The sequence below is a fragment of the Oncorhynchus clarkii genome, chromosome 1 (assembly GCF_045791955.1).
Source record: "Oncorhynchus clarkii lewisi isolate Uvic-CL-2024 chromosome 1, UVic_Ocla_1.0, whole genome shotgun sequence".
NCBI lineage: Eukaryota > Metazoa > Chordata > Actinopteri > Salmoniformes > Salmonidae > Oncorhynchus > Oncorhynchus clarkii.
The window spans coordinates 73,552,831-73,564,369 of NC_092147.1; the positions used below are offsets into that span (position 1 = coordinate 73,552,831).

The 11,539-nt window shown below is 43.4% G+C and overlaps 1 protein-coding gene across 1 annotated transcript; it reads left to right on the plus strand.

Moving 5' to 3' along the window:
* The first annotated feature begins 5,269 nt into the window (after positions 1 to 5,269).
* Positions 5,270 to 11,058, plus strand: LOC139408406 (NK1 transcription factor-related protein 2-like). Its single transcript, XM_071152293.1, has 2 exons — positions 5,270 to 5,459; positions 10,439 to 11,058. The coding sequence occupies exons 1-2, from the start codon at positions 5,270 to 5,272 to the stop codon at positions 11,056 to 11,058; spliced, it is 810 nt and encodes a 269-aa protein (XP_071008394.1).
* Positions 11,059 to 11,539: the final 481 nt, after the last annotated feature.

Sequence of the window (11,539 nt, forward strand, 5' to 3'; positions counted from 1 at the left end):
AGGTGTGATGTTTGGATGCACCGATCCTGTGCAGGTGTTGTTACACTTGGTCTACCACTGTGAGGACGATCAGCTGTCCGTCCTGTCTCCCTGTAGCGCTGTCTTAGGCGTCTCACAGTACGGACATTGCAATTTATTGCCCTGGCCACATCTGCAGTCCTCATGCTTCCTTGCAGCATGCCTAAGGCACGTTCATGCAGATGAGAAGGGACCCTGGGCATCTTTCTTTTGGTGTTTTTCAGAGTAAGTAGAAAGGCCTCTATAGTGTCCTAAGTTTTCATAACTGTGACCTTAATTGCCTACAGTCTGTAAGCTGTTAGTGTCTAAACGACCGTCCCACAGGTGCATGTTCATTAATTGTTTATGGTTCATTGAACAAGCATGAGAAACAGTGTTTAAACCATTTACAATGAAGATCTGTGAAGTTATTTGGATTTTTAGGAATTATCTTTGAAAGACACGGTCCTGAAAAAGGGATGTTTCTTTTTTTGCTGAGTTTATGTAGCTGATTTAGGATGTCATCACCAATTAGAACAGTGGTATGGGGTCAATTGTTGTTAGTTAGGCTTGGCTACGAAGGAAGGTATAGCTCTGACTATTGGCTGAATAATGCACTGAGTGTACTAAACATTAAGAACACCTGCTCTTTCCATGACACAGACTGACCAGGTGAGTCCAGGTGAAAATTATGATCCCTTATTGATGTTACTTGTTAAATCCACTTCAATCAGTGTAGATGAAGGGTAGGAGACAGGTTGAAGAAGGATTTTTAAGCATTGAGACAATTGAGATATGGATTGTGTATGTGTGCCATTCAGAGGGTGAATGGGCAAGACAAAAGATTTAAGTGCTTTTGAACGGGGTATGGTAGTAGGTGCCAGGCGTACCGGTTTGAGTGTGTCAAGAACTGCAACGCTGCTGGGTTTTTTAAGCTCAATAGTTTCCTGTGTGTATCAAGAATGGCCCACCACCCAAAGGACATCCAGCCAACTTGACACAACTGTGGGAAGGATTGGAGTCAACATGGGCCAACATCCCTGTGGAAAGCTTTCGAAACATTGTAGAGTCCATGCCCCCTTAGGAAGGTGTTCTTAATGTTTTGTACGCTGAGTGTATACTTTCACATCCAACAAGACGTCAGACCAATGGATGAGGAATTGATTTGTATCACTGTCTCTCCTAATCACCATTATGCACCCAAATGGATTACAAAATTGGCTGTTACTGAGTTTGGTTTGGACTACCTCACTTGTGCAGACACCGAGTTCAAAGGTCATGAGCGTTGATCTTGAGAAAACACAGAAGTCAGGGCCACAGATTTCATTAGCACTTTGACCTGACTCAAATGACAGATGCCACATGTATGAGAACATCTCTGATTAGTTTTCTGTGGGCTGCTCAATGGACTCAACAATATGACCAAACAATCAATCAGGTAACTCCTCATGCCTGAATTCTGATCAAATCTCTGATTCAAGGTTGGGAATACAAGGGTCTGGATAGTCCATGATAAAGGCACAAGGAGGGAACGTCAGAATTGTATCCTTCATGCGAAATGATCGACCAAACTGAGAGACTGACTGGACAGATGTCACAATGAGAAGAACCGACACAAAATAGACACATTTGATTGTCATCCACACACATTGAATAATTTCCAATGATAACATACAAACATTCTGTGTCATTATTGAATTCCAGATGCAGTTTAGGCCCACCATAGCGAGCTAACGACGTAGTACTTGGCAAGGACATAGAAACAAAGAAGGGACAACAGTCAATGGAGAAATATGAAGGGACAAACACAATCTGTTTCTACACTAGATAGATATAAATGAAACCGCACCCCCCTACTTCACATCACGCCTGTTCTGCCTCATCCACCGCCGCTCCCCTTCCACAGCTCAATGATGACAAATCCCGTCCCTACAATTTATATATCCTAATTGTAATTAGTAAGAATTATCAATTATGGTTAGTGCCTAATTGCCCTTCATAAAGACAGTTCCCCAGGTTTAAACTGGTCCATTTAAATAATGTAACTAATAGCTCTTGCCTTTACGTGGCGGATACATCTTCATTGTTTGGTGCGCTGCAGCCTGATAGTCGCTCGTAATTTAAACAGGGAAATCAAGTGAAGGAGTGCAGGTGGCGTCGGGGGAGTCATTATTGTTAATGAATTATGATGTGACCTTCTCAGAACAATGGCTGATCAATGCTAGCATTGACTGACAGTAGAGCCACCACAGCTGACAGCTATTACACACAGACCTCCCCCTCTGGAAGGATGGCAGCAAGTTATCTAGCTTGGAACTGTGTGTGTGTGTGTTTACAGGGCCACCTTGGCTACTGAACTGTTGTCAGTGTTTAACCTCCCAAGCCAGAGAAGACCCAATCCGTGCTATCTTCTAGCCAAGCGTTGACTTGAAATACTGCTTCATTTTAGTTCAGAGGGTAAAGTATACAATGTAGACTAGAGCCTTCACAGGTCAATGTGCTGTGATCTTAATTAAAAGATTATGGAAGAGAGAAATGGCATGTGATGTACAATGAAAATTAAAAAGCCTATGGCTATCCACATGGATGTATTGGAGCAGTGCCTTGCAATTGATTTCTGGGTGATGCACATTGCATACCTGCAGTGGTTTGAGGCTGAGGAAAAGCATTTAATATGTGTGTGTTTTCAGTGGGACAGAAGCCAGTTCAAATCAGGGCCTTCCTCTCACATTGTCACTGCTGCTCAGGGGTAAATTACAGTGCTTCCCATCTGTACGCACTAGCATATGGGGCCTGGCCCACAATTAGTGTTTTTGACCCCTACACTGTTAGAAAAAAAAAGGGTTCCAAAAGGGTTCTTTGACTGTCCCCATAGCAGAACCCTTTTTGGATCCAGGTAGAACCCTTTTGAGTTCCATGTAGAACCCTTTCCACAGAAAAGGGTTCTACATGGAACCAAAAAGGGTTCTTCAAATACTTATCCTATGCAGACAGCTGAAGAACCCTTTCAGGTTCTAGATAGCACTTTTTTTCCCCATGAGTGTACTTTATCTAGTCTAGTCAAGTCTGTGGGGGTCTCTGGTCCATTGCACTGTAGGCTAGGAGGTTTGCCTATCTACTGAAGATTGTTCTATGAGTATTTATTACCATTTTTGTCCCCTTATGGCATATACACTGAGTGTACAAAAAATTAGGAACACCGTCCTAAAATTGAGTTACATCCCCTTTTTCCTTCAGAGCAGGCTCAATTCTTTGGAGCATGGACTCTACAAGGTGTCGAAAGCGTTCCACTGGGATGCCATGTTGCCATGATGCCATTACGGCCATGTTGACTCCAATCCTTCCCACAGTTGAGTCAAGTTGGCTGGATGTCCTTTTGGTGGTGGACCATTGTTGATACACACGGGAAATTGTCGAGCGTGAAAAATCCACTACCGTTGCAGTTCTTGACAGACTCAATCCTGTGTGCCTGGCACCTACCACCATACCCCGTTCAAAGGCACTCTTGCCCATTCACCCTCTGAATGGCACACATACACAATCCATGTCTCAATTGTCTCAAGGCTTAAACATATGTTTTTACCTGTCTCCCCTTCATCTTCACTGATTGAAGTGGATTTAACAAGTGACATCAATAAGGGATCATAGCTTTCACCTGGATTCACCTGGTCAGTCTGTGTCATAGAAAGACCGGTGCTTAATGTTTTGTACACCCAGTGTATGTTGTTATTGGTGAACAGGATGTGTTGAACTGACCTTTACCTCGCCATGACAGGGGCGCTCCATGACTGACAGTGTCCCTCAGGGTAATTTACCCCTCCCTCCCTCCCGTCCCCCTCCACCCACTCACGTCGCCCTCCGTCCCCAACGACGATGGAGTCAACCCCTTTACAAATCACCCCCAACTTTACACATCTGCTGCCTGTCAGCATCTGCCAGAGGCACTCACCCGTCCCGGCCGTAATGAAAAACTCTCATTACGGCCCCCAACAGGTACAGAGGCCGTTAGGACAATTACTGGGCAATGCCACTGACCTTGTAATCGCAGTCAAACTAAAGCAGAGGTCTCCAACTCCAGGTCTGGTGGTGCCCATAGGTGTGGTGTGGTTACTAGGCATAACTGAGCCTGTGTTAGTGGAGAGGGTTGTATTCTATCCATCAACGGTTTCACTGCAGCCAACACAGACACAGCGTGTGGGGAGGTGATATCTGTATGGCGCATGGCTTGGCTCGGTTTGGTTCGCTGGGGATGGGATTTTGCATTGAACTCACATCAGAAAAGGTGCCCGTTTTAAACTGGCTGGGTTGCAGTATTGGGGGAATAAGAGATCATTGAACTTTGGTTGAATTTACAAAGCGTTTTACAAAGCGTTTCAAAGTGTTTATGTCATTGTATGCATCTGTATCATTTCAACTTTCCTAAAAACCATTTATATATATTTATTTTAATTTTTTTATTTTACCCCTTTTTCTCCCCAATTTCGTGGTATCCAATTGTTGTAGTAGCTACTATCTTGTCTCATTGCTACAACTCCCGTACGGGCTCGGGAGAGACGAAGGTTGAATGTCATGCGTCCTCCGATACACAACCCAACCAGCCGTACTGCTTCTTAACACAGCGAGGATCCAACCCGGAAGCCAGCCGCACCAATGTGTCGGAGGCTACACCGTGTACCTGGCAACCTTGGCTAGCGCGCACTGCGCCCGGCCCGCCACAGGAGTCGCTGGTGCGCGATGAGACAAGGAGATCCCTACCGACCAATCCCTCCCTAACCCGGACGACGCTAGGCCAATTGTGCGTCGCCCCACGGACCTCCCGGTCGCGGCCGGTTACGACAGAGCCTGGGCGCGAATCCAGGGACTCTGATGGCACAGCTGGCGCTGCAGTACAGCGCCCTTAACCACTGCGCCACCCGGGAGGCCTCTAAAAACCATTTAAATCATACATAATCATTCCCTTCTTGTGTATGTGTCTTCTTGGCTGTACTGTGCAACATGACTAAACATTCCTGAGAGTCTGGAAGTGAAGCCATGGAGTCGACCCTAAGTGCTTTAGTGTTGAGGAAGCACAGTGGAGGTAACAAGTAGCTCTGACGGTACCTAACACTCACTGATCCTCTTTGTGTGCCGCACTTTACAGTGGGACAGGGGAGACAGGAGGACAAAAGAGACACAGTAGCCTGTCAATGGAAACCACCCTCACAATGTGACTCCTGCCATTAGACAAATTATCCGACATTTAGCAGACTGGGGCAGCCTCCCTGGTGAGGTAATGACTTTATTGGCCCTGGTGGGGGATCCTGGATGGAAGTGTGCCCCCTGGCACCCCAGGAGCTCTGGCTGGGTCTGCGGTCCCCCTCTGATCTCTGGCTCTGCCCACTGTCGCCGCATACAAGGCCAGCTGCTGTCACCGTCCTCTGATGTCTACCTGGTCCCTCTTTGTCCCCGGGGCCGTGCTTTGTGTACTGGCCTCATGCAAACAGATGTCCGGCCACAGGAAGTTGTAAACCTCCAGCGTGCAGTGCTCTATTCATATGGAGCCCCCACAGTAACTGTAGCTGTGCCATCGCCATACACATGCTAATGTAGAAAAACAGGATCCTCAGGAGGGGAGTGCTTTAACAAATGTTTTACTATGTACCTACTATGGATCATGCCAGTCCACCAGACTACGACTGGCAGGAACAAAGCAGCCATGTAGAGTAGTAATCGCCCATAGTCATAAAAAAAACACAGGACCAGGGAGGAAATGGTAGATGGGGAATAATTTGGGAGCCCATTTAACAGTGTGTAAATGTGTTTTTGGTCTACTTCCTCACTAACATAGACAGGAACCACAGCTAAATAGGGCTTCTGTATGCCTCCTTCACCCATAAGAGTGCACAGGTAGGACCTCACATAAGTTTCTGTGGTAGAGACTGTCACTTGCTATTCCCACCCGGAAGCAGGAGCTTTGGAATTCTTATTTAAAATGATCCCATGCACTCACTCTTTAACAGAGACATTACTGCCCCTTGAGCCAGGGTTAACAATAACTTCTTCCTAGTTTGGGTTAACTTCATCGTAGTTTGTTTTGTGGGCTGAGAAAGGAAAAGCTTACACAAAATGTATACTTCACAAAATATGTCAAGTTTACAGTATATTAAACTAACAATAATCTGAGTAAAACAAATACAGCAGTCCTATCAATAGTCAATCAATACTATGACACAAGATACAATGTTCACTTCTAGTAAGTTATAGTAAAGACTGTCATAAGTAAAACTACCTCAGAAAAATCAAGTCTAGTAGATCTTCAGCATCCAAAATAATAATAATGTTTAATCATTCTACTCATGCACATGCGCATAACATAGTGGTGGGGGAAATGTAGCGACTGCAGCCTATCAGAAGAGTTGGGGCGTGGCTTATTGAGGGCGTGGCTTTAAGTTTGTCATTTTTGGCCACCCTTGATAATGAATGTCATTCCAGTTAATTTGTATTATAGTTGCTGGCTGCCAGCACTGAATACTAAACGACAGTTGTGTAAGTGCATGTGATACTAAAGAGCCTGGTTCAATGTTGAGATAGTCAGTTGGTTACAATATTGTAGCCAGTAAATGTGAAAATCCTATTTAAAAGAAGTGTATGGAGTCATTATTTAAACTTATGGAACAAACTTAATATCTTGATTTACAGGAATTTGATCTACCTGCTTGTTACCCAGTTAAAGGTATCTGGATAGTGTAGGTACCTCCTAAGTAAAATATCTAATTGGAAAAATATCAGATCTTAGTTTGTATTTATGTTATTTATTAAGTTTAACCAAAGGGGAAAGGTAAGTGGCATGTTGAAAGAAATAGTTTGCAACTTGAAATATAGTTTTGTTAATGATCAAATAAAGCAGTTTGCATTGAATCATATATTTGCTTTCAACAAATGTCATTTTTTTCAATTGAGAAAAAAAACGTATTTACTTGTAACCAGTTGAAGTAATTTTCTTAGGTTGATCGGGAAGAGTCCTTTTTACAGTGTAGTTAGAACATGCCAACAACGATAAACTGATTAGGCTTAAACAAAGGTTAGAGACACCTTTTTCACTTTCCGTTCAGTCTCTTAGCAACGTTCAGCATCAACAAAGTCGAAGTCAGGCAGCAGCTTGCTTGAACAGGAAGCTATGCACAAAGACTGAGCTGGCCTCCACGCTCTTGTCCTCTTCTTCAGCCTCAGCAGTCTTACAAAGACTCAGCTCGCCTCTACGCTCTTGTCCTCTTCTTCAGCCTCAGCAGTCTTACAAAGACTCAGCTCGCCTCCACGCTCTTGTCCTCTTCTTCAGCCTCAGCAGTCTTACAAAGACTCAGCTCGCCTCCACGCTCTTGTCCTCTTCTTCAGCCTCAGCAGTCTTACAAAGATGCTTTAGCAGAAGATGACGATGGCACCAGAACAGCTTCTCTCTTCCTTTGCCCATCTTCTGTCCATCTTCAACTGTTGCACCAACATGGTTAGGAGATCACTTTCACCAGCAGTCAGGCCTCCACATATTGCTTCTCCACACATCTTCCAGTCTGCTTTATCTCCATTCTCCTCTCATTCTCTGGGTCAATAGGTAACTTTAGCCTCCATCTGCCCAGAGTAGTGCTGTAGTTTTACAGGATATTGACAATTGTTCCTACTTTACATAATATACATACACTTGCATGGTGCACATAGTCTAAAACGCATGAAAGGCGCGAGCACACACACCCACACACACATACACAGTATTTTACCATTGTTTACTAAAAATGCATTTCAATATCATTAAATAAAATTATATAAAAGGGTCATTCAAGCAATAATACTTCTAATAGATTACACATTTTAGTTATGGCTTGGCCTTCTAACCTAAAAACGACGCTCTGTGATGATGGTCAGTTTAATCCGTGTCTGATATCCGCTGTGAATATTGACCCAGTGCTGGTCTCACCATTAGGCTTCAATGTTTAAAACAATCCTATGCCACTGTGCATTCAATTCCAATCCCAAATATTTAGGTGCCAATCGATTTATTATGAACATGAATATATCACAAAACGGGAGAAAATAATCAGACAACATACTATATATGCGTTTGCTCATTGTGGGGCAGACTTGCCTGTAATCATGTGGATCATAGTTAACATGTATAATAAATGATCCACTTTAAGATATAATTAGACTACAGGACTGTTGGGTTATCCACATGTATTAGTATTGGAAATCTTTCCCAAACAAACCAAACTAAATACTATATATACCAAACAAACGCAATAGATACGCGATGGTGACTGAGGTCTCACTTTATTTGTGTTGTGTGCACTAACTTGGCTTTTTTGGTGTCCCTTTTGAAGACAGCAACAGTTGCCTACATGTAAAACATGACAAAGCAACATTTTCAAACCTTGAAACATTCACACTTTTTACAGATGATAATAATATATTTTTTTAAACGAATCATGGAGGGGAAATAGAGGATTGTGTCACCAATTATTTTCATGGCAGGAGGTTTTTGCCAAACATTTTTATTTAGCAACCTGTCACCTATTCACTTTCGGTAAAGGGTCAAATTTAATTGGATTTAATGATATGGGTGATTATCGACGAAATGATTTAAGTCAATTACAGGAGGTCTTGTGAAAGGCTAATGTGGCTGTCACGTGGGAGCCAGAAACCGCGTCTCTTCGAATCGAGCGGAGAGGAGACGCTTTAAAGATCTCACTCCCCTCACTCATCGACCTTCATTTGGCCAGACTGACATAGAAATCTGAGGGCAGGTGCAGTTTATGGGACAGACAGTTGACTAGTTTAACCAACGTTTAAAGAAGTGCAGAAAGTATGCCAAGTGACTACCCAGGTGCGTAATAGCGCGCGAGAGTTCCTCGCCTCTTATCACTGATCAATTTAGAGGGATTTAAAAGGATGTTGGATTCTAATGAGTCTAATGTGAAAATGACATCTAGTCATAGGATTTCTTTTTCTATAATTGATATAATGGACCCAAATAAATTTAATAGCAAGAAGATACTCGAACTTTTCCCAACAAAGGATACGTTTCCTTCGCAGAACTTACGAGTGGCACGTTTTGAAGAGGATGCTGGCGCAGATGGAGAGCCGCCACTTGTGCGCACGAAAGCAGCAGGTAAAGATATTACTAAACTATAGACACAAATTTATTTTTGGTACAGGTATACTCGCTGTTTTTTGTTTTGTTTTAGGGGAAAATAGAAAATCAACAGACGTATATAGCACGTACATAGCCCGCGTAACTATTCGTTCAGTTCAGCATAAAATATTTGTTTAGCATTATTACACGAATAATGTCCATATAACTTATTTTCAACATAGGGATACAATACATGGTATAATATGTCCATAGTTAATACGACGTAGGCCTAATAGCCAATATGAGAAACATCTATAGCTTCTTGGTTCACTGACCAACTAAGAGTGTGGCTATTTTATATCAGATAAAATGTTGTCATCTCTATTTGACCTTCCCTTAATTTTCAAGGCTACGTTTCCTTTTAAGAAACCCACAAAGGGTTGCTCCCGCTGCCCGTGTGTGTGATTGGCATTGGGACAGGCTGGCCAGATAATTGTTGAAATCGTCCCATTGAGGATGCCTCCGCTCGCTTTGATCGATATCCCATTACTGCATCCTGCATATCTCCCTCCAGCACCTTGCAGGTACAAACTTCAAACCACATCCCTTTCTGATCCTAAATATCGTTCGATTAAAACTTCCCTTTAAATAGATTAGATTTATCGATCCACTAACAAATATGAAACTCCATTAGCACGTCATAGGTAGATGGTGGAGTTGGATTTGGCCTGGATTTCTTTCCGCAACATGACATTTGAGGCGATTTGTGATAAATACATTATTTAGGGATTAGAGGCTAAGCCACCCATAGTCCCCTTCTTAACCCTCGCTTCGTTCCACTCGCACAAGTCCTGATTTTAATCAAACACATTTTACAGTTATTCTATTAGGTAGGCCTATTTTAGACTATGTATTGGTTTTAGGGATTTCAGACAGAGTCTTAAATATACTTTTATTTTCAATTTCAAGGATAATCTTTTATTTTTCTAAATCTTACTTTACGCAAGGATCTCAAATTAGTCTCGGTAGTCCCAGACCTAGAACATTGTTGTAGAAGGCAACGCGTCTGCCAAGGGAGACTAATCTCAAATAGGCTACTGTAAACGTTTAGGTGGAAGTTATGGATCTAGAGAAGAGGGGCGGTCGGGTGGCGCTGTCCATTCAGCACCATTTAGGGCCTACAGTTTTGCGCATTAATGCGCTTCCTCAACAACATGCCGCCGGCTTTTGAGATCTTATTTCCCTATGTATGAGGTCAAAAATATTATCGAATTTGCAAAGAATTTGTTTAGCTTTTGGAAAGCCCATTTACAGTGCTAATGTTCATGTTTGTGTGCACAGGTGAAGACACAGGGACTGACCACTCAAGTAGCGCAGATCTTAAGCACCAGGCAGCCGTCAACAACCCACTTTCAGTACACTCAACGACTGAGCCAGAGGAGCAAGAAGAGGGGGCCGGGGACAGCAGCAGCAGCAGCGCCGGAACTTCAGCCACACATGACCCCTCGCCTCACAAACGGCGGCGCTCGGATCACGGTTGCGCCAAGCCGCGACGCGCCAGGACTGCCTTCACATACGAACAACTGGTGGCCCTGGAGAACAAATTCCGCTCTACGAAATACCTGTCAGTGTGTGACAGACTCAACCTGGCTCTGTCCCTTAGCCTCACCGAGACGCAGGTCAAGATCTGGTTCCAGAACAGAAGAACCAAGTGGAAGAAACAAAACCCGGGCGCTGACAACACGATGTCGCCTGGGGCGAACTCTTTGGTCAGCGTCAACCCATGTCCTGTGACTTGTGTCTCGAGTTCAGCCAGTTACCAAACTTTCCAGTCCTTTAGCTCTGGGAATATGATCTTCCATACTGCCTCTGTTCCTTTGTCGTCCACAGGAGGGCTGTTACATCACTTCTTGCCCAATGGTTATCATTTCCAGCCGTCCTACTTTACCCCACATTTATGAGACCTGACCTACTTCGTCTATGGTGATTTGAGGATGGACACACTGAGATAGGATTATAACTAGGTATTGGACTCTCTCTCACAAAAGTGTAATTTTTAACACTGTCTGTTGAAGATGTCATGACAGACATTAGTCTGCACCCTCAAATGATAACCAGAAGAATAACTTCAGACTCTTCCTACTGGGCAAAAACTGGTTGAATCAATGTTGTTTCCATGTCATTTCAACCCCCCCCCCCCAAAACAAATCAATGCGATGACATTGAATTAACACGGAAAACTGATTGGATTTGCAAAAAGTCATCAACATAAGGGAATTTCATCCTTTTTTCACTCAACCTTTTAACCTAAATCCAATGACCACGTCACATTTTTGGTTGATTTCAAGTTGAATTCACATTAGTTGGCAACTCAACATAATGTAAATCAAAACTAGACGTTGAACTGACCTCTGTGCCCAGTGGGTTGTTCGATGATGGAGA

Coding starts and splice junctions, on each gene's coding strand:
- LOC139408406 (XM_071152293.1), top strand. CDS start 5,270: ATGACTTTATTGGCCCTGGTGGGGGATCCTGGATGGAAGTGTGCCCCC. Junction 5,460..10,438: donor TCCCCGGGGCCGTGCTTTGT/GTACTGGCCTCA, acceptor TTGTGTGCACAG/GTGAAGACACAGGGACTGAC.